This window comes from Zosterops lateralis (genome assembly GCF_965231275.1).
Source record: "Zosterops lateralis genome assembly, chromosome: 11".
In the NCBI taxonomy this organism is placed as follows: Eukaryota; Metazoa; Chordata; class Aves; order Passeriformes; family Zosteropidae; genus Zosterops; species Zosterops lateralis.
Genome location: NC_139771.1, coordinates 3,909,448 through 3,933,269, shown reverse-complemented (window position 1 = coordinate 3,933,269; position 23,822 = coordinate 3,909,448). Strand labels below are relative to the sequence as shown.

Genomic DNA, 23,822 nt, shown 5'->3' with positions numbered 1-23,822 from the left:
GTGTTTGAATTTAGAAGAACAAAATAACACTGTGGAAGAGGTGAGTATAGACAGACTTACCCTTTCATGTTTCTTAAAAGATTTTCCTTAGGATATACTTCTAATATTCATTTGTCCTGTCCTTCCCCCTTATAATAATGTCAAAGATGCTTTCTTATTACAGGGAAGACCAGATGGTAGAGGTGAATAATGTCTTGATAAATATTAAGAAAAGACTAGTCCAGCAGGCATTTTTTCCCATCCTTCCTTTATATAAACACCTGGGCACATACTTTAAATTAAAACACAGTCATAAAATGACAATGTGGGAGGCTTGATAATGTCTGGAAGCATGGTCAGTAAGTTATTTGGAAGGAAACAGGTGTTCTCTCTAAGTTGTGTCTTCAGGGTAAAATAAAGCAACTTGTTTTTCCTTGATGGGTACATACTGGCTCACGTGGGGTTTTTACAGCCCAGGTATGTAAGAGAGCTCAGAGGGGGCATATCCTGCACACACACACGTGTGTGCACTGACACACGCTATTACAGTTAAAGGATTAAGCATCTTGAAGGAATAAGCCAATTATAAGAAGTTCCTGCACAGCAAAAATTAGACAACACAGTAATTAATAACCTTATTAAATAGCAATATTTGGGCACTGAACCAAAGCGTATGAATCAGGGTGAAGCATTCTTGGCTGAACACACTGCGTGAAGTGTAGACACTTGTTCAGAACACACTCTGTGTAGAACCCAATAAGCTTTGGGGCTTAAGTAGATCCACTTAGCAAGTAGTTTCTCCTCTTGTGCTTTTATGTTTCTGTGACTCTCTCTTAATTTTGGGGCCAGGAAGGGAGCAAAAGAAAAGGACCAAATCTCCTGTTTGTTTGGGGTTTTTTTCTAACATTCTCTTCTGTTCATGGCCAAACAAGCACTCTCCTAAGGCTTCATTTAAGGAAAAAATATCCTCAAGCAGAAAACTAATTTTCTTTCCTCTTGCTTCTCTTTTCCCAGTGCTTTTGTGAGGCTTTGCAATGAGGCTTATATTCATTAGCGGTTTGTGTCACTGCCTTGCCCACCCTAGGTTAGCCATGAGGACGTGTCATGCAGCCCCTGAGGGGTCTGTCCCATGTACCCAGAGCCACCAAGAGACAGAGTGACCTTGGGCTGAGCTGCTGTGGCATGTCCCTGGTGCTGGCCACAGGCTGGCAGTGCATGGTTGCTTCTCTGTGAGTTTCTCTACAGAAGACCAGGACTCAGGCTGCCATCTGATGTGTGCACAAGTGTGGGAGGATGCGGGCCAAGCACAGCCTGTCTCCTGTCTTTCCAGGCAATTATCATTTTCTTCTGAAGCTACACAGCTGGAGCAGTAGTGTAGTCTCAGACACCAACATGAATGTGCATGGAAGTGTCTACAACTGCTTGGGTGACCTGAACAGGCCCTAATCCTAAAAAAGGCCCACTGTGACCAGTGGCAAGGCACAGGTGTCCAGTGAGCAGGAGTGGGACACTTGGGATGCCTTGCTTCTTGGCCCCAACTGCAATAGCAGTGATTTGCCTCCTGATGTTCTGCTTGACACAGTAAATAGTTTTGAATATCTGCTTTTCTTTTTAAGCCTGCTTCATATCATCTTTAAGAAAAATCAAATATGCAAATTATGTAATTAATTAACATTTTTGTAGTTTTCTTTGGAGAGGCAGTGTTAAGTTGTGGTGTGTTTTCAAAAGTCAGTTACCTCCCTTGCATGTTGCACTGGAGGCTGTAATATATACAGGTGAAGCAAACAACCACTTTTTCAATACTGAACGTTTTTTATGGATATCCTGAATGTGTATATGACAGTTGTAGAGTTGTTGGGTTGGGAGAATCCCATGGAGACTCCTCAGCAATGGGAGAGCCAGCTGAGACAAGTGAGAAGTGCTGGGCATGTCACTGCCAGGGGCAGTGGGGCTGCCAGGCTCTTTCCATGCAGTTCCTGCAGGCACAGAGCTATTAAGGGCCATCACAAATTCTTGAGCTCCAAGGTTTTCTCCTGGCCCATGTTTTCTCATTCCAGCACACACCAAAGTGGTGCTTGGTTTTAGGAGGGGACTGTGCACATGGCTCATAAAGGAGCCTGGTGCCTTTCTTTGAGCACCACCACAGCCATGCCAGTGGATTCCCAGCCAGTGCATCAGCTGTGTTCTTTATGCTTTATTTGTAAATGACATTTCACAAGAGCAGCAGGGCACTCCTGGCAGCGTGTTTGGAGGAGTTATCACTCCTCAAGCCCTGTAATGCACCTGAGGTGTGCAGTAATGGCCCAGGAATGTAATGACTGTCATGTCTTATTGCTTACAGCTTCCATAGAAGACTCGCTGCACACAGAAATCTCCATGTTCATCATGGGCTAGCAGTTTCCTTACCCTCTGCAGCCTTGCTACAGTCATCTTACATAAAATTTTAAGTGCATTAGTTTCATGGCTTTTTGGTGTTTTTTTTTTGTTTGTTTTTTGTTTTTTTTTTTTTTTTTTTAATGGTAACTTTCGACCCAGTATATGGCAACTGAGATAAAACTTCCAAATTTTGGGATGTGGCCCACTCTGCAGACTTGTCTTGGACATTACCAGGGTAGAGGGACATAGCAATGGGTCAGACAAGAGTTCTGCCAGTGCTTTGATGTGAGTGAGGAATGTGCTGGGTATAAAAAAAAAATTACTACCACTAGCAAAAGCTCTTGGATAGCCATACTACACCCTAAAAAGAGAAGCTGCTTCTGCTATTATTTTTTTAAAATCTAGAAACCTGGTGTCAGGTGAGCCAAATTGCTGTCCTTTTTATTTGATAATGTAATACATGTATTCATTTGTTTTTAATATTGATGTCACAAGGCTTAGCTGGACTCTTTGGGAAACTGTCTGTAAGACTGACAGTCAGGTATCATAAGACTGCACAATTAAAGGGAATTGCAGCTTTTTTCATGAATGAAAAATCCAGTGACTTTTCTCTAAAGTAGTAGTACTTCTTGGGGGGGAGGCAGGGGGTGGAATAAGTTAAAAAAACTTTTTTTAAACGAATCTGCTGACTAAATTTAAATTAATTGTAAATCCCAGCTCAAGTGAGTACTCAGTGTCTCTTTTGCATATGCCAAGAGAGTAATATTGATGCCTCTGTCTTCCTCTGTAACTAATCCTTTCTGAAGGCTTGGCCATACATGACATTTAAGTGGATATGAGCACTTGTTAATGTTGATGGATACAGCTCAAGATGGGAGGTAATTTTCCCTTGCTGTGGTGGTGTAAGTGTTCCTGGTGAGAGCTGACACAGGCAGGTGTCACTGAAATTGAGGATCTTGTACAGAACTAGAAGTTAAGGAAAAGTGTCAGCTCCATAAGTGCTCAGTGGGGTTTCTCACACCTGTGGCTGAGTATGAGCATATAATTGATTTTTTTCAGTTCACTGGACAAACTGGAGGAGGGGAAAAATAAATTCAGTTTTGGTTTTTCACGGCTTTTTAAAAAATGAATGCCTTGTAAAAATAGATATATTTTGGTGAAAATGCTTCAGAAGATTTGTGGGTAACTTTTGTACTTGGGTAACCTGAATATATCTTTGATAAAATGTTTGACTGGAAAAGGAAAAGAAACAAAACCCCTCAAACCCAACCCCCCTCAGCTCTTTTTGTGACCTGGTACCTTCACACTGGCAGCCCCACTGAAGGCTCCTCTGTCAGAATAGGGGGCTTGCTGATCACTCATTTCCTAGATTTCCCATCCCCAGCCACACTTCCAGGGGACAAGAGACAGTGTTGCCTCTGCAGGAAGATGGGAACTAGCATAAGTTACATTGGAAAACTGAGAAGGCTTGACATGCACAATTAAATCTTCATCCACAGCCTTGTATGTTACTGACGGGCACAAATTTTCTCTGAGTAACACAGGTGTGTCTGCCAGCCCTTCCCTCTGCCCTGCTGGTCCCTCGCCCCTCAAAAGTGATGCTTCAGCTCTACTCTGCTCCTCAACTCAGAGCATCTTTTTGCTTTGATAATTCTGCCCAGCTCTTGGGCTGTGCTGTGTAATTCAGTCTTCCAGTGCTCAGCTGAAAAATAGTTTGGTTTCTTTGCTCCTTGATCTCTGGGAGATCCCCTCCATAGTTTGGGGGTTGGCGGGGTGGGGACTGTTTGGGATGCCTGGGGTATGTCTCTTTGCATGCAGAATGAAATAATTTGATGAACCTAATGAAAGTGCAACCTCCTCGAGCTGTTTTTCTCCCTCTCACCAGCACTTTGCCCTGCTGCTGGCCTTGCCTTCTACTCCTTCTGCTCCTTCCCTCCTTTTTGTGGCATACATAGAGAAATGTTGCTGTGAAAAAAGCACAGGAGGCAGTGCCAAGTGGTGCAGAGGCAATTGAGTACTGCTTTTCCAGGTCAGACAGGAGATTTGACATTTGCCTGGGCAGTGGCTGAAGCCAGGAAATCTCATTAAAAGAACAAGAATTATCAAGTTCTGTGGATTTAGCAGAGGGTTTATTTGTTGTTGTTTTGAACTTGGTATTATTGCTGTAAGCAGAAATCCATGTGGCTGAGGGTATGGAAAGGTGCAGTGCCTGTTGGAAGGCCTGGCAGCCAGCTCCCTGTGTCCAGGGCTCAGGATGAAGGAGGTGCCATGGCAGCTCCCAGCCCTTCCTGCTGCCTGGGGAGGCAGCTCTGCCCTCAGAGAGCCTGGCAGAGCCTGCACCTGGCACAGGTTGGGCTTTGCTCAAAGTGCAGAGCAGCTGAGCCCTTGGGTACTCGCTGCTCTGTGCTTGGCCCCTGCCTGTGCCCAGGTCTCTCCCCTGGTGCTGCAGTGATAATCCATTGCTGCAGCAGGACAAGACACCTTTGGCCCTCCCATGGCTCGGGGTTTGCTCTCTGCCACAGAGCCCTGCTGAAGCAATAAAGCTGTTTTCTGTACTCCACAGCACTCCGACCTTGTTAATCACTCTGGGCTTAAATAATTATCTACTGCAGATGTTTATATAAGCAGAAAATAAAGCCTCAAGCCTTGTAGGGTTTTTTTGTGCTTCTTTCTCCCCTCTTCTCTCTGTGGTGCCTTGTGCATAAATTTTGAAGTCTTGAAGTTTATAACCTGACCCAGCTGTAATTCTCAAAGTGGTGTGTTCCTGGTACTCTGCCCTGCACTTGGTGCTGCAGAGAGAGAGCAGTGAACTTAGCTGAGGCACTGATTTCCTCCCTCTCCCTTCAGTCCCTTGCTTATCTACTCAGTGTCAGGACTCTGACTCTTTCTCTCTCTTTCTCTCCCTTTCTCTTTCTCTCTTTCTCTCCATCTCTTGCAGTATGCAGTACTGGGCCAGGAGGCTGGAGCAGGAGATTGATGGAGTGATGAGGATATTTGGTGGAGTCCAGCAGCTCAGAAAGGTAAGCTGTCCTTCTTTTACCTGTGCTGCCTTTCTTGTGGCAATGAATGTTGTCATCTGCAGAAATCACCTGTGTGAACACCTGCACTCAGTCATCCTCTCAGCTCACTCCATATGCAGGGTCATGGCTGGCTGTGCTCCTGGTTCCTGGGCAGTCAGATGCATCAAGTATGTGGGAGTGAGTGTGGTTTGTATCTGTCTGTCTCTGGGGCTGCATGTCACTGCTATCTGAGCATGCATCTCTGGGGTTTTTCCTATATGACACACTAAAAAATATTAAATTCAACTAACCCTTCCTCCAGAGACTGAAGGTAGTTTGATTTGTGTTTTAAATTTAAACTTGTGTTGACAAAGCAGGAAATGCTGAAAGGATAATTTTGCTAGCCATTGGAAGCACCTTGTTTTTAAATACACATTGCAGGTAAAACTGTAATTGTTGTTTGGCTACTGTTTCCAAGTGCCAGAAAACAAAATTCAGTTTCTGATGCTGGCATCTGCCTCCTGCTCCCTGAATAAGCACCAGGATGCAGAGGCTGCAGAAGCCAGACCTGCTCTTCTCCTGGTAGCAGTGCTCTGGGTTGGGTTAGGGCACTTACAGAACAGCTTCATCGAGGTTTATTAGGTTTGGGACCAAACAGCCTTTGAAACCTCCCCTGTTTCCCTTTCCCTGTAAAACCCTGTTTCCCCTTGCCCACACTCTTGTGCTGACTGGCTGGTTTGAAATGGAGCAATTTGGGATAACAGTTACAGTGTTAATCTAAAGAAAACAGGCTTCTCTGGAGTGATAAATATGTTACCCCAGAAAAAAAAAAAAGCATGGGTGTATTTGTGTTTTCTGGTGACAGTAACATGTTCTTCTCAGATGCCAATACTTTATGGGACTCCTACTGCCTGTCTTGCACTAGTAGCTATATTGGCTTAAACAGAACTGCTGATATTTTATACTGTTGGTTGTAATCCATTGTCTAAACACAGAGGTCACACTATTTTCTTTTAAATGCATTTTGAAATGAGATTACCTGAAGGCTTGCAAAACTCTTCATGGTTCATCCATTCATTTGTGTTCATATTTGAGCTCTAGAATGGTGTATCTGGGCTTTGTGTACATTCATTTCAACTGAACTTCAGGTGGATTGATACAAACTTCATGTGCAGCATGAAAAGCATATACACCCACTTGGGTTTCAGCAGATATTTCTGAATGTAGCCATGCATTTGTGCAATGCAGTTTTGCATGTTGGCAGGGTCTCTGACTCAGAGCTGGGGATATTTTCCAGGCAATAGAACAGTGCGGCAGCCAGCATTCTCTTCAGCAGAGACAGTCACAAAAAACAAAAGGATCACTACTACATTTTTTGTCCATGTCTTCTCTTACAATTTTTTCCTATTAGCTTTGATTTTACTCCTTTGCATATTGAATAGGTATATCATGTAATTTTTTAATGCCATAATTAAAGAGAAATTACACCTCCAATTTGCCAGCACTTGACTCCTATTGGCCAGTCAGTCAATTACAGGTAAGAGAGCTTCCCACTTTTCCTGTTTAATTCTTCTGGTAGAACGTAATACAGTACTTCAATGGATTAATACTGGATAAACTGACTACAGAGGGATTGAAGGGTTTTTTTTGAAATGTGTTTTGGAATCTTCTTGTGAAGGGAGGAAGCTAATTATTGTATCTAGTAAATGCAAAAACCAGCTGAAGCCAAGAAATGAGCTACAGTGTGCAGCTGTTTGAACACCAGAAAGGGCTGGTGGAGGCAGTCTGCTGATCTCTAGGGGAGAACTCGGGATGTGGAGTTCAGGTTTGATTCGTATATGCAATATCAAGTGGAAGATACTTAAGAACCACATTTGCTTGCTAGTGCACACTAGCACAGCTTAACTGATGGAAAATGGCATGGAGTGCTTCACCCTGAAGAGCTCAGAGCTGTACCCGCAGGGAGTCCTCACCCACCCGTTGCACACAGGTTCATCAGGGTTACAGTATGAGAGCTGTCTAATGTGGTAAAGTGGCACTGTAACCTACTTGGAGACATGGATTTTAAAAGTTAAATTTTAAAAAGTCCACATTTTGTTGCAACCACACTCAAAATTTAGAAAGCAAGCAGGCACAGGGGGAAGGAGAGCCCCTGAGGAGCTGTGGGAGCTGAAACATCATGTAGCTAGAAGCTAATTCCACCCACTGGGACTTCACAGGAAGGTTGATCATTAAGCAAGAGTACACTCGTGTGGGGTAGGAAGGATAAAGAAAAATGAGACAAGTAGAGCCTGTTTTTTGCTAAAAGTTGCAGATGTTCTTTGGGCTTGCCTTGTTGGCCTGGGACATATCAGCAGAGGGGACTTCTGGTTCATTGTGACTTCTATAGTGATATTAGAAAAGTGCTCCAGTGGCGGGGGGAAAGTGCTCCAGTGTCATCAAAGACAGAACTGGTCCTTCTTAACTTGGCAGGGTCTGTTGTGAGGTGGTGGGCTCCACTGCCAGCTCTCATGGGACTATGAAGCTGTAAGCACTGGAGGTGGGTCCATGCCAGAAATAAATCTTCGCTTTCCAGGCTGACTACCGAAGTGACAAACCAAATAATAATAAAAAATTACCCTCCTCTGAGATTTGCCAGGTTTATTTAATTATTTTTTTTTCCTTGGGTTGCCGTGAAAGGATGAGGATCTGTTCTTTGGTTATTGCCTGAAATCATAACTGTTATGGCATATGAGGCATGAAATTTATTGTCAGAAATATGGTATCCAGGAACATAATGGTGCTGAATATTTTATCTTCCTGGAGTGCTGCCCACTCCAGAAAGATTTTTGTTTTAACTCTTAAGTCATTTCCTTGAGATGGGGTACTAAATGTTAAATGCTCCTGCTTCCCTCCTGTCCTGCCAGGTGGAAGGCAATCCCCTGGAGAGATTTTCCATGCTTGTACCATGCAGATGCTCCTTTGCACAAGGGGACCATTTTTCTGGAGCAATTACAGGAGAGTGAGAAACTCTGAGATGTAAAAGGGAGTCATGCCAAGGGCTCTTTCAGCTGTGAGGCACTGCCTTGCTCCTCTCCTGCTTTCCAGACCTTGGAAACACTGAAGTGCAAATGTCCCCATTAGACACACAGACTGGCTGTGGTGGGCCACCCCTATGATTGAACACTGTGGGCTTAGGGTTGTATGGAGGACCATGGCCTTGCTGAGATGATTCTCTGCCTGGTGAAGTCAGTGCTCAGCCCTCGGGGTGTCTGTGGTGCAGCATCCTGTTGGCTGGCTGGTTCCTCCAGGCATGCCTCAAAACAAATCCCAGCACTTGTATAAGGGCATGTTGCTTTGCCTCCCTGTCCTTGCCTCCCTCTCTTGCAGCTCACCAGAGATAATTGAGAGCACAAATCATTGCTAATTTAGCTCTGACTGGCACAATGATATGTGGGACCCTATAATGCTGGCTGAATAGACTGACATTCTTAAAATAATTATTTCTAGAATAAGAAATATTATACTAAAAATACAACTCTCTGATTTCCGGTCTTTTTTTCTCTGTTAGCAACTTCTTTGTGGCTACAGGGGACTCTTCACTTTGCAGAATAAAAACATATTTTGTTTTGACATTTCTTGCTACACCACGCTACATTTCTATTTCTTCTAGTGTTTTGGCACAAGTAAAAGTTATTGATTTTAGTCAAAAATGAATTAATATTTTGTGTTTCCAGCCTAGATACTGCAAATCCTGCTCCAGGGTAGACTGTACTCAAGAGATTTCCCTGCATGCTGGTGCAGCCCGGTCCCAGTGTCCTGCTGTGCTGGCACTCATGGCAGAACCGATGGCAGCAGAGCTGTGTGTGTGCTGCTGGCTTTTGTGCTTCAGTGAACAACTCCCCTGGATGTTGTGTTAAAACTCCTTTTCTGGATAGCTGGGCTGAGGCTCAAATCTGCCCTGGCTTGTTACCTAAATTGTGTTTGATCCTGTGTCTCCTGAGGTGAAGAGCGAGCTGGTCAGAACATCCCCTCCCCCTCCTCTAGTACTTCTTATCCCCGGCTGCCTCCCGTGGCCTTGTTTCCTCACTGGCACTTACTGAGGAAGCCAAAGCCTTTCAAATAAGAGGGGCAAGAGCTAAGAGATGTAAATGCTGAGCCTCCTTTCCTGCTCTTCTTCCCTTCTCTCTTCCCTCTGGTTGTCCTTCCTGAGGACTGTTTCCATAGCAGGATAAAATTCTCTCCTGGACATGCCCTACCCTGCCACTGATGGGCTTTAGTGGGGCAGCAGAGCTGGACCTCAGCTACGCCTGCCTCTCCTCTCCAGCCAGTCAAGCTGCTTTTGTACCCTCTTCTCTTTCCTCTGGGCAGCCAAGGGAAGCCAAGAGAGATTGTCTGGGTCTGCCTTGCTGGTGTATGACTGGGAGATAAGGATTCTGCTGGCCTTGGTGACGAGGAACCACTCAGTCTGTAAAGGGTGAGCCCAGGGTGGGATGTGGGGAGCAGCCTGCTGGCTGAGGTGGGCAGGCAGAGCTCTGCCTGAGCTGTGCTTGGTCCTCAACAAGTGTGACTGCACAGAAAGGAGGAGGAGGATGGGCCCAGGGGAAAGGGAGAATCCTGCTGTGCCCTTTGGGATGCAGCCCCCCAAGGAGTTTGCTGATTGTGACACAGCAGAAATGGCTCAGCTTGGTCCTTGTAATCAATATCTGATTTTACTTCAGTGGATTTTCATGTCTGTCTTCTATTCTTGCTTGTTATCTTGTACTTTGTTTTGCTAGTTTGGCATCTCTGCCTGGCAGAAGTGCTGCAGTCAATTCCTCTGGGTTTTCCTGACAGGGAAGGACCCTGCTGGCCAGGGCTTGGGACAGAGTGGCCAGGATGTGTGCAAGTGTCCCCATCTTTGTCTGCCTCAGCCTGCCTCTGCTCAGTGCTGCTTCTCTGATATATCCCCTCTTGTTTTCAAAGCATGGCTATGCTTTAGTTGAGGCAGCTGCAGGTGAGGAAATGTGATTGAGCACAAACAAGAACTTGAATTAAAAGAAACTAGTATACTAGCAGAGTTTTGCCTTGGGTCTGAAGAGCTGAAGTGGCATCTGCCTTGTGTAGTGCTGCAGTCACTAGCACTCCTCCTGTGATGGGGTCTCTGCAGCACTGAGTGTTTCACGTGGCTCTGTGAGTGCATCCCTTACAAAACTGCTGGTACAGAACTAGAGCCTCTTTAATGCCAGCACCAGGAGGTGAGACATGCTCTTATCAAAGGAGCTGTCAAGGTTTTCTGTTCAACTTTTTTGATCTTGGGTAACTACTGGAATAATAATAAGTTAGCCTAAATCTCCCAAGTAACTGTGGTATTACATGATGTTTAATTTGTTCTTTTGTTTTCTCTGGATATAGAAACACTCAGCTGGTCATTCAGTAGGGCTGGAGAATCTGAGAAGTGTTAATGGAATTTTAAATGAAGGATGCAAGAGAACCAGACCCTGCACAATGCTCTGGACACAGTGTCTGAGAAGCCTGTCTGCTTCCAAAGGGCTCTGACATGGACAGGGCATTCACAGAAACACAGTGATGTGATCCTTATTCCCAGCATGGCAGAGTTGGGAATAAGATCCTAATCTTCTGATATCCAATCCAGTACTATCCTCAAAACACCATAGCAGAATACATCTGGCCTTTTCCTTCGGAGGTGTTAGCCCCAGCTCCCAGAATGAGAGACGAGTGATGCCCAGTGGCTGCACTGTGCTCAAAAGAGTTGAGAGGAATTTCAACCCAAAGCTCGGGCAACACACAAAGTCAGCTTCTTATACTACAGCAGCTCTGAATGCCTGCCCTCTTCCAGATGCTGCCAGGGAGAAAGGACCTTACTGAGTTTTCCAACAGCTAGTGCCCCATCTGGGGACTGCCCAGAAGTACGGGCTCTGTACCCCAGTGAGATGATGCCTACCTCCCAGCCCTTGGTTCCCAAGCTCATGCATAATCTGTCTGATCCTTGCTTTCCTCTCCTCTTTTCCCTCCCCCTCTCCTACCAGCATGCACACAGCCTGCTTCCGCACACCATCCCTGTGCCCTCCCCTGCTCCTCATGTTTGATAAGAGGAAGTGTGCGATGCCAGATAAACACATTCCTGTTCCAAACTGCTTGGGTTTATTTTAATCTGCCTGGGCCGTTCAGCAGCCTCAGCACTCTGCTCAGCACTGAGTGCAAAGCCAACACTATATTACTAAGGAGGAGCATTTAAATGTCCTTAGGCTTGCAGCAGCTTGGTTGGGAAGAGATCCTCTGGCACCCCTTGCTTGGGCCGGTGTGTGCCATTGTTAGCCCCCTTACATCCATCATCTCACTTCTCACTCTTTCTCTCTACTAGAACCATATTGCATCCGTACTGCGAGATGTCAGGGAAACATATGCTCCAGCTTTTAGTACATTTGCATAATTAGAGTAATGTGTATGAATAATTTATAGCTGTATGTGGCTGCTCAGTGTGTGACGTTAGCACCCCTCACTAAATCCTTTCCAGTGGGTGGTGCAGATCCTGCACCAGAGCCATTGTGCCGATGCAGTGTGCAGCCTGCTGGCAGATGCAGGGGCCCTGCTCTGAGACATCAGGGTGTGCATATATCTGTGTGTGTGTGTATATATGTATTTAGTGCAGAAAGATGGGCTTTTAATAGTTCTAGGGAAAGAGCAGACTAGAAGTCTCAGAGGCTAAAATGCCTTAGACTCTTAGGCTCAATACTTGTTCCGTTTATGCAGAAGCTGCAAATGAAAATGTTCTGCAACGTTTGAAAGCTGAGGCAGGGATTTTTCCAGCAGGACTCAGGTGTGACTAGTTTGTGTGCCAGGGTTATATATATTTTTTTTTTTTAATTACTTTTTCAGATCATAAAACTTAGCAGCTTGCAGGGGAGAGGGATAAACATGCCTGCACTGTGTCACAGAGTCTGATCTCAATCAGCTGGTCAATAAATAGTAGCAAATAATTGCCTGGACACTGTCTCACTATTTACCAGCTCTTTAATGTTTGAGTTCTCATGCTGGAAAGCCCAGAGTGGCAGGTAGGTGTTCTAAAGGAGTGATCTGAGTGGCTGAATCCTGGTATTTATGTTCCAGTTAATTTTAGCTTAAACTATATTTGGTCCTTTCCAAATGTTTGAGAGCCTTAGCTGGAAAGCACTGTGTAAACTGGAATGAAGTGCAGGCATCCACAGTTACTGACTCATTAGTATTATCCACTGGGAAACTGAGGCAGGTGGTTAAGCTGGGCAGATCCGCAGAACCAGGGTTTGGTGCAGCCTGGACTGTTCTCTATCGTGGGTACAGCCAGCAGGTCCATAGCAGAGGGTGTGCTTAGAAGGGTAACAGGCAGAGTAATAGTCCTTAAAGCCCTTCCTTTGAACCTTTCCACTTTACAGAATTACTTTGTGAAGATAATACACTTGCAGCCAGTTGGTGAGTTTGCAGAATCAGAGGGGATTGCTGTTGACTTTTATGGAGTAATTTCTGATTTATATTGCTGTCAGTGACAAGTTAAATGAGCTCAGCATTCAACAGAGTGATGTTCAGGTGTGTGCATCTCCTGAGTGCACTGCTTTGCGTTTCACATCCAAAAATGTGGCTGATATACCCAGCCAGTCAACAACCATGTTTGTAAAATCCTCATGAATATTCAGTGAAACTCTTTGAATTGATGCTGTTGCCATCAGCCGTATGAATCCATGGGAAGGATGAGACCTTGGCTGATGTTTCTGGAAGCCTCTCTCATCCAGGCTGCCCTGCCCTTGGCTGAAGGAGCCTGTGTGGTCCCCACGTTCATTCCAGTTGAAGTTGTTAACTTCAGGCTGTGTTTAAAAATAAAGCAAGGCAAAATTCGTACCAACTCTGCCAGAATGCAGCATGAATAATTAGGTGGAGATCATTAAAGTTTCCCTTCTTAAAAACATACATAGATTATTCTTTAATGGAAAGTTAATTGTTTTATTATTCTCTCCAGATGGTTCTTTTCCTTTACATTCACAGGGGAATTGATATAGCCTGAAATTCAGTCTCCTGTGAGCAGAGCTGATAGCCAAAAATGTAACTCTATCACTGATCAAGAAACAAAATATAGAAAATATGTATGTTTTTCATCACAGTTTCAGATTTTTCCCATTCTATGTTTTTAAATATTATTTATGGGCCTTAAGTGCCCCTTCAACTTGAAATGCTGCAGGCTGGGGAGTTGGCATTTCTCTTCCTGATAGGTTTGTCAAGCAAGCACTGAGCAATACTGGATCCTGGCATTCTTGTGGATGATCCATCACTTCCATTCATCACTGGACTGCAGAGGAGTGAAATATGCAGTTATAATAGAAGGTTTAAAGAAGAACACTGATGTTAGATACTTGTGGTTATTGTGTGGAGGAAGCAATAAAGATGTGTCACATCTTCTTTGTTCTCTATGTAGAAATGCAGGAGGGCTTGGGCAGTTGGGGAGGCCAGGGAGGAGGTGATTTCTCAAGGGCACAGTTGTGGTTGTTATGTTCCAGCAGTGGCTCCAGCCTGGTAAATGGCAGTGGGCACTTTGCATGTTAAGTGAGAGCGTTTATCGTGCCTCATTACTGCAGATCACCTCTGACATCTGAAGTGAAGGACTTGAATGGGCCCCTTACTTCAAACACCCACCCTGCCAACCTATTGGCCTGCAATGATGCTGCCGGTTTTATAGGTATTTATTTCCTGTTAATTATCTCCAGTTAAGATATTATTGTAAGGGAGGGAGAGAGAGTGGAGTCTGTTATTAGATCAGTCTTGCCTTCCTCGTAAGCAGATCAACTGGACTTCAGTACTGGAGAGCTTTGCTTAAAGACTGAGAATCTGTGCTCTGGTTAAAGCTGTAGTTTGCTGTTGCTTTATTGAAAGAGATGGCTCTGCTTCTGGAGGAACTGCCTCTCGAGAGACTCCAGATCTTGGTAACCATCAAGGATCTGCAGCTTTCCAACACTTGTATCCTGTGCATCTTCCTTTGACAATTCTGCATACAATAAGCTTGAAAAGCTCCACACTCTTTTATGTCTTACGGATAAACCAGGTTCTCTCATGATTTGGGAGGTCCTATCCAGAGCAGAGGGAAGGAAGGTGAACAGGCTAAGGAAGAAATATAGCAGGAAGGTGATGCCAGTGGTTATGGATTCTCCTTCCTCTTCTGTTGCTCTTGGGCTGATCGATGCCAACTGATATATGTAAGGCATTCCCTCTTTATTTTGATATATTTTGGATGATTTCTCTCTTTCATTATTTTAGATTTATATTTGGACTTGCTCATTGTGATTCAGTTATTCACTGGGCTTGAGATTTTATTGACTTTTCTCCCTTTTCTAACTGACCTTTCACACCTGGAAGCATCCAAGACAGATTTAGTATGTGTTTGTTCAGCACCCACTATAACCATTGGTGTCATGTTTTTTGGACACTGACCATAGTATAAATATTAACTAGTAAGTAAGAGCACTGAGAAAAATCCTGCCTGAATGAAACATGAGATTTACTGATGCGAAGAGATGCTGGGAATGAGAGGCATGGCTATTTCTATCAGGGCAGTTTCCTAAATGCCTGGCTAATGTGGCTTGGACTGGTGGCAGGATCTAAATGTCCGCTTGTGTCAGGAGCCACTCTAAGGATTGTTTAAGCAGTAGCATTAGTTATCATCTGTTGGATGCCCAAGCAAAGCCTTTGCTAGTAGCTAGGAGGCAGGGAGCAGATTTTCAATTCCCTGCTGTGACTGTAAGGCCAGGTAAATAGAGAAGAAGGAGACAGCAGGGGGTTTATGTGACTTGAGGAGCAAAGAAGATTGTAATGGTAAATGTTGGATTACTTTTAAAAACAAGTAGGTCATTGAAGATACTGTGGTTCATGAACAGAAAAAGAAAAAAAGGTGGATTTATTCTTTGTTCTTCTAAGATTTGTTACACTATAAAGCTCACGTCACTGCTCAGTGTGCTGTCATTTTTAATTTTGGAAGTTCCTTGTTTCTGTCAGTGGTCTAGCAAGGATGACACTACACCTGATTAGGGGCCTGGCATCTTTAAAGGAGCCTTGGTTCCCAGTTTCCTTGGGCATTATGAGTAGGCTGGGCCTTACTGTAGTGCTTGCTGGGTACATCAGCTGTTTTCCTGTTTCCTGCTCTAGCAGGATTTGCGTGTGACTCCACAGTCAACTCAAATAGTTTAAAATTCAACTTATCTTTTGTCTTCCACCCCTTTTGCAGAGTGCTGGCACACAAGAAAAGCATCCATCCCCATCCTTGCCTTTTGTAGGAAGCAACAGATGGTTACCCAACATTCAGTGATAATAATGTGCTGTGGGGTATATACATGGAATATTCATAGCATTGCTACTGGGTATGTCCAATTCTGAGTAGAAACGATACCTCCAAGATGTTCTGAAGTGCCCAGTGACTTGGTGTTCACTGAAAGAGAAATCCTAGCATGGTAATACCATGCTTACCTCTAATGCACTTCACGGCTGATTATTAAAATTACTTGCAAACAAGTTTACTTTCACACCTCAATACTGGAAAGAAGCAAAACATCCAAGTTTGGCTCTGTAAATAGGAAATTGAGGTTTGGATGAGGAAAACCCTTGTTCTGCACAGTGAGTCTGATTGGAGAGCTGGGGAGGGAACCTATGAATCCCGACTCCAGGGCATATCTACCAAATGTCTTCCTTAATAACAACTGTTCAGTGTGTCTCTTCTGGCTCATAACTACATCTACTAGCACTGAGCAGTGAATCCTAGAAAATGCAAGTGAGAGAGGGAAACTTTCAGCTTTGAATTCTCCCTTAGGAAACTTATTTCTGGCAAGATTCACAAGTGGCAGCTTCTTGTTTATATTCGTAAGGCCTACAACACATGGCGTTTTCTCCTTGGCTCTGCCCTCAGCTCCCTCCCATGACTGAAGTGATAAGCCATCACTCTCTCCTTGCTCTGCTGTTGGTGTGAGTTTTTAGGGCTGTGCTCCTGATGCAGAGCCCAAGCAGCAGTTGATTGCCAGCTTTCCCTCCTCCTTAGATGTGTGCTAGCTCTCGAACGACATTTTGAGGTGCCTGAAGCATTCTGTGGAAGAAAATTAATTGGTTTTGACAAACCACAGCAGTCCCTTGGGTGCCTGGGAGTCCAACATTTATTGAAACCAGGCAGGAAATCAAAACGCTCTGGTGTTCACTCACCTCCAGTGCCGCTGTATTAAAAAAAAATAAAAAAGTAAAGAATCCTTAACCTTCCTCTGGATTTTTCACTCTGACATTTGAATCGTCTACTGACTTTCTAATAAAACCTCATTTTTCTTTTAGAAGAGAGTTTAGTGGTCATGAAAAATGCCAGAATGACAGCCCAGGGAGTAGATGGTCTCTGTTTACCCACAGAGCAAATGCAGCATCAGGGCAAACGTACTTGCCATTGTACTTCACCTTGACCTGCGGCATCCCAAAGGAGGGTAGGGAATTGCAGGTTTTCAGCACTTCTAGACTTGACCTCTCTGCTTCCACAACTTAATAAGGAATCAGCCTTCTCTTGGTATTGCAGTGCAGTATTAAGGAAGGATTTTTCATCACAGCTTTAGGTGTAACACCTTCAGTGCAAACCTCAGACTGAAAGCACGCTGCTAGCAGAAACCATCTCCTAGCCTCACTCTTCCAGGAGCCTGGCCTGTCTTCCAAACATACTGGTCACAGACTGATTCCTTTCTAAAAAATATGCTGATACCCAGTGCTAAAAAAGATCCCTTTATACAGGATATGTGTATTATGTGGGTGCGGGTGCCCTTCAGTCAGCCACTGGCTTGAGGTCACTGCTCTGCTCTTTGCAGAGCTGCTGATGGGAGTCATTAAGTTGCCATCAAGTTTGAATTAGTGTTGATTCACCTCTAAAAAATAACCACCACTGTTCTTCACACAGCTCTGGAGGCAGGGCTGGGAAGTGAGGGGAGTAATTTTTATACAAAAGCTGGTTACTGCCCAGGTGCAGTCACAAAATAGAGTTGGGGTTAGTTTTACAGAGGGTGTCTTGCCAGCCTGTAAAGTGGCATGTGATTTCTGGACTGTGCCCTGCTTAATGAGGCAATCTTTTTACAGGTCTTTTGGTGTCCATGGGCATCCCCTGGAGTGGTATCAGTCGAGGAAAGCCATATACTTTCAGCCTGTAGGATCAGGTTATCACAGATCCTAGCCTCGTGGACTGGAAAGAGTACTGGAGCCACTGGAAGGGCTTATTGGAAAGGATTCACAGACAAATGATGTAATGGGAGTTAGCTCCTGCAGGACCTTATTGCAATAGATTTATGGGAGTTTAGCAGGTCCTTTTTGTGTTGTCCATCACCACAAGATTCATATGGGTAGGGTACAGGTGCACACTCTGAATGCAGTAAACAATATGGGATGTGTTAGGCACAAGGTCCTGATGTCCTTGTGTGTCCTCTGTAGCTGCAAGTGCCAGACAGAGGTGGGACACCAGCTCTGTCAGTGTGGTTAGAAACTGCAAGGGGACCAAGGCTCCTGCTAATGTCGGGAGTGACAGAGATGGGGAAGTGATGGACAAGAGTTGCTGTGGTTTGGCTCCTCTCAGTTCCTGCTTGCAGAGGTGGAGCAGGGTGTGTGGAGACTGGAGGGGCCAGATGGGGAGCCAGCCCTAGGAGGTCCTTGAGAAGAGCAGGTAATGTGACTGCGGCAGGGAGGGGAGGGGAGGGATGGTGATGGCTGCTGGCTCTGCGTCACCGAGATGTGACAACTCCTTAAGCAATTAATTAGCACAGCTGAGAGCCTGAGCTCCGTGCTAAAGGTGAGCTGCAGTTGTACCAGCAGAGATGCACAAAGGCTATATTGACTGGCCTGGGACCTTGCTGAAGGCTTGTCTTGGTGGTTGTTAACGCAGTACTTCTACAGGCTATTCATGATCTTGTAGAATAGCTGTAGAAGCATCGTCTTAAAAGTTCATCAGTGTGGGAGGCCAAAGAGGGGTCATCAGCAATCCTAAATGAAGCTTTGGCAGGTCTGGATACTGCAGGAGAATTACTGCATAGGTTTCTTCTTCACCTTTTTTCTCCTCTAATGATTCTGCTTTCTGGCATAACAATTACCTGCTTTGGGTATAAATGTCTATGGGAAACCGGCTCAAGCTAAAATGGTAAATTAACTGCTTTGAAGCTTATGTCCCAGATGTCAGTAGTGATAGATTCTGTCTTGTGGTTTCTAGCTAGAAAAGACTTTGAGCAGTGTCATTTTTCATGGGAAAACTTCCCATATGTTACTCCAAGAGGCTTTTCTGGGCAATTAAGTGACATGCTGTATGCAGAGATAACATGAATTCAGAGAGCTTTCGCACTTCATCTTCTGTGACACACCATACGTGGGATGTCAGTGGTCACCATGGGTTTTGGCCCTTGGTCTCAGTTACTTCTGCAGGAGCAGGGTTTTCCACCCCTGCTGTCATCCATAACCAACAGGACTCCTGTGGTGTTATATGAATGCTTGACATACCGTGAAGCTGGGACGTGGGAAGGTGTGTGGCAGAGGAAATGCCATCCTACATTCATCCACTGAATGGCATAGTGGGCACCAAGGCCTTTCAGCTCCTGAGCCAGTGGGATGTCTGATAACAAAGAGACAACGCTCTGGACAAGGAGTAGGTGTCATGGGAGTGAAGATTTTCATGCAACTGCACGGCAACTTCTTTTTCTTTCTTACTTTAACAGACTAATAAAGTTATTCTCACAGGGAGCACCTGTGTCTGTAGGGGAAACCAAAGTGTGCTGCTGTTCACATACTGGGCAACATGACAATGAAATTTGGGGGAAAGCTCAGCAAAAATCACCACTTCTAGATACAGAGTGTTTCATGGCCCTTGGCAAAGGAAAGGTACAAGCATGGATTGTGATTTGGGGGCTTTGAGGGTCCCCCTCAGAGGTGACCCTCTGGTGGCACTGGTTGTTTCAGTCCCAGTCCCTGTGTGATTCCATCTCCTCCCAGGAGTTGAGCCCCCTACGAGTTTCCTTGCTGGACTCCCCTGTGCCAGCAGTCCTGAGGTTCTTGCTGCTTTGCATTACAGTCGTGTGTCAAGAAATCCCAGCTCCTGAGGTCAAGTGCTAAGCATTTGCTTCTTTATCAGATATTTACTTAGGAGGATTTCATTATACTGAATCTACTAGCTCTGAATTAATTCACATGCAGTAAATTTATTCTCGCTCTTTCTGAAGGGACTTGTATGCTAGAGAAAACTTGGAAGACAACCATTTATACCAAAAGCAATTACTTTTGTGGTAATTTTGTATGTATTTTATAGAAGATACTGTATTTCTGTTTGACTATGAGCTTTCTCCCAAGTGGCACTGCTGTGCTGGAAGTAGACAAAGTCAGATGCTTGAATTTTGGGTGCCCCAACATTTTCACATTGTTAACACTGAATATGTTTATCTGTGCACTTGCTTGAACAAACTCCACTTGTCTGAATAAAGCTACAGGTTGATCTTATCAAAATCCAGTTGTAGTTGCTCCATGTGAAGTGGGGAGGTGGGGTTGTTTTGTTTTCTTAGTGTTGGTTGATTTTGGTGGGGTTTTTTTGCAACACCACTGTGTCTGCTTCTGGCTGGATTTCTTCAGCCAAGTGGTAGAAGAGATGGTGTTTCATGACACTGCAGAGGGCATCTCCAAAGCCTCCTCACTCATCTCATGAGTATCTGGGAACCATACTCTGCAATAAGGCTAAGTTGAAGTATTGGCAAAAGCAGCTTACTATATTATTTGGAAAAATAAACCTGTAAAAAAATCTTCCTGCAAGTAACTTTCAAATGTGTGATGAGGCAAAGCTGAATTCTTCACCTCAGCATCTGATTTGCTCTATGCAAACCATAATGTCATCTACACAGGAACTCTTTCTGGTGCCTCAGTTGCAGCCCTCTGCACCCAGGATCTCCTGCAATCACTTTACCAAGTCTGAAACAAATCAGGAGGAAAAGCTCAAGTAAGAATTTAGGCAATTAGGCCTGATAATCCATTAAGTTCTCTCTCCACTGCTTTGCTTTACATGCTGTGTTTCAGCAGGTAAGTCTTGGTGATAAGAAATAAGCCATTCTTTGGGGCTGGAGGTTTGGTTTACCAAAACTGTTGGTTGCATAGATATCAGTGGGGATAAGAGCTGTCCATCCTACATCTAAATGTGCCCTTAGCATTTCCAGAGGGCAAACATGCATGACACCTTTTGAAAATGGACAAGGGAAAACTGGGGGAATGTGTACTAAAGAGAAGAATGTTCACATTAAAATCCAGAAGGGTAGGTTTATTTTTTTCTTCATCATAAGTTTTTCATTAACAACATCCATTTCATTTAGAAGTGGCTCATTAACTAGTTTAAAAAAGGAAAACCAAACCAAAAACCTTAAAGAAATGTAGGTCCCTGTTAAATTGCAAATTCTATATTCCACACTGGTTTATTCTTTTATGGGAACCAGTGATAGTTATACTGTACATATCTGCATATTTCACCAGAAAGCAAAAACTGTTTTCAGTGGAAATCATTATAGAGAAAAAAATATTTATTAATAAGCTATTGCTATTACAGTATATAATACTTGTGGCTCAAGCCTGAACCTGAGATGAACAAAAAATGTGAGCAGCCCTCAACATCCCAATCTAAACTCTGTGGCTACCTTTAACTCTTGCAATAGACTGATGAGGGAAATCACTTACCACTTCCTATTATTGCTGTAATGAAATAGACAGAAACATTTATCTAAGCATTTCCATGGCATGGGAATGTTGTAGCATTTTCTGGGCTGGTCATTATCTGACTAAACCACTCACATCTGGAGGAATCACATCCCACTTGACTTTTGACCTTTTTTCCTTTCATGGCATTTGCTTTCGGATTTAATGACAAATAAAAAAAAATATTTCTGGATCAGTAGGTCTGTGAAGTTTCAGTTAGTCCAGCTAAGGCAAAAATTTGAGTGGGTTTACTGGCAAAAAGGAAGGAAAGCCTTTTATGATTCAGGTAGAAAGTAGTTGCTCAGGACATCTGTGGTTGGTTCCTGTCTGTGTCTTAGCCTGTTCTGGGAGCCTGGACAGGATTTCTGTATCTTCCTGGTGTTCCAATCTATTGCTGGATTTGCCTCCCACAGTGAGGATTTCTGAATTCACATTGAGTAGATGTTAGTAACACCTGCCACAGAAAAAATTAGGGACAAACTGCACATTGTTAGTTATTTTTAAGAGGAAACCAAAAGAAAAATATGCACACTGAGAGTGTTTTGTAATTCATGTTTTGAAATTGGCACTTAATAGGTAGAAATTAGCATGAACTGAAAGCAAAGAAAAACTTTGGGCACAACAGGGCTTTGCAGTACTTTTTGAGAATTGGGGGAGAAGTACATTTTGGCAGATTTCTAGCTGCAGCTTCTCATGTGCTATTATAGCCCTCTTCATGGGGATCCAGCAAACCCTGGAGAAATCAAACATGTGAACCCACTTACATCTTCCCCCTGCCAGGCTTCTAAATGGGGGTCCAAGGCTCAAGCTGCTTCTAGTTGTTGTGGCCTGCCTCAGTTTAAGTTATTTTTCTCATGAAAGATTGAGCAGAAGTGAAATTGGTGCTGTAATAAAAGGTGTCCCTATTTCATAAGGACCTTAACAGCAGCTGCTGAGGACAAACATTAGCCTAAGAAGGTCTCCAGGGGTTGGCTTTGATGGAGGTAATCTTTCTTGTAGTACCATTCCTAATGTGGATCTCTGTTAGCTATATGTAGTAATTTCTTCCTCTGTATTTGTTCTGGTATATCTCTAGGGCTGCTTGTATGTGCTGTAGAATATTTACTGTATTTATTTCTTTCCATCTATTATGCTGTGGTCTTGTAATATGTGTCTGTTGCACTTATTACAAGAAGCAATTATTTAGAAGTGCACAGACACTTCTAAACATGTTGTGTACTTCCTAGTTTCTCCCTTACTGCTTGTAATAGGTTTGTCTTTTCCTCAAATGTCCTTCTCTGAGCACTGCACCCCTGAACTGAGGGTACATCAAACAGCAGTTGCAGTTCCTGCTCATGGAAGGGAGCCTGCAAGAAAAATGGGGAGAGACTATTCACAAGAACATGGAGTGATATAACAAGAGGGAATGGCTTCAAACTGAGAGTAGGCATTTAGATATTACATATTAAGATATCTTCCCTATGGAGGATGGTGAGGGCCTGGCACAGGTTGCTCAGAGAAGCTGTGGCTGCCCCATCCCTGGAAGTGTTCCAGTTCCAGGTCAGATGGGATGGTGCTCTGAGAAACGTGGTCTAGTGTAAGGTGTTACTGCCCATAGCAGGGGGCTTGGAACAGGGTGATCTTTAAAGTTCCTTCCAACCCAAACCATTCTGTGATTCTATTTGCAGCATTTGGAACAAGAGTGAGAGGGGCAGAACAGCAATGCCTCAGTCTCTTCTGATTCTCACTGGTGGCTCCTGTTCAGATATGCCTGTTGTCCAACAGATATTCAGGGGTTCAGCTGGAGTAGCCACAGTCTCAAGCCTGTTGCATTTGGCTCTGGCCTATTTTCCCAGCCAGTGAATCCTTCCTGTTTGCTATTCATATCTCTAGCTGTTAACAAGTGGCATCTTCATGCTTTGTGATTTCTGGAGGTTCTTACTCCTACTTCTCATTCTTTGCATTGCTTTTACTATATAGATGGTACTATAATAGAGTAACACTTCACGGGGGACTCTGTTGGATTTTGTTTTGAGTATTACTGCTTGATTGCATTTGTCATTGTTTTTTCCTCTTTTTTTTCTTTTTTTCCTTTTTTTTTTTCTTTTTTTTTCCCCATGTTTTGGATTTTTTTTTTTTTTTTGGTCAAATATCAGGCATCCTAAGCCATGACAGAACTAGTGTTCTTTAGGAGTAGTATCAGAACTCTTGCTCAAATCTCCCCCTGCCTCTGCACCCCAGAATTCATCATCCTCCCTATACCCCACTGCAGTGCCTGTGCAGATGATTTCTTCTGTTTGTCATTTACAGTTGGTCTGCCAGTCTGGCCATTTGTCTAGAAAATCTAGATACCTTTTAGACTGGTCAGGGGAATTCCACACCACTGCCTTAACTGAGCTGTGGGGAACTCTCATCATCTCTGACCTTTTGTTTGCTCCAGCTCAACAGAGGGGTGCAGCATTTAGCCTGGGTCTGTGTCACATCCATGGTGTGCAAGGAAATCATTCTTGCATCTCTGCTGCTGTCTCTTCTGCAGAGCACCTCACAGCTGTAATTTCTGCAGTGAGAGGGATTTGGCAAGTGGTGGATTGACAGGATTGTCCAAACTGTCCCAGAGAGGGCCCTGGAGATCTCTGGGTGTCAGCCAGTGCCAGGCCTCTGCTGCTTTCCTGGGAGACCTGGAGCTGCATCACCCATCTGTTGTCCCCTAGGAAGGGAAGAGATCCAGCTGACCAAAGTCAATTACTTTGTCAATGAGGATAAATAAAAATCATAATC

At 44.1% G+C, this 23,822-nt stretch overlaps 1 protein-coding gene across 1 annotated transcript in view; it reads left to right on the top strand.

Moving 5' to 3' along the window:
- Positions 1 to 23,822, top strand: part of CACNA2D2 (calcium voltage-gated channel auxiliary subunit alpha2delta 2) — a 211,114-nt gene that overhangs the window by 16,802 nt on the left and 170,490 nt on the right. The window contains exon 2 of the mRNA XM_083869774.1: positions 5,294 to 5,375. Within this exon, the coding sequence (XP_083725900.1) occupies positions 5,294 to 5,375 (82 nt within the window). The remainder of the gene's footprint in view (positions 1 to 5,293; positions 5,376 to 23,822) is intronic.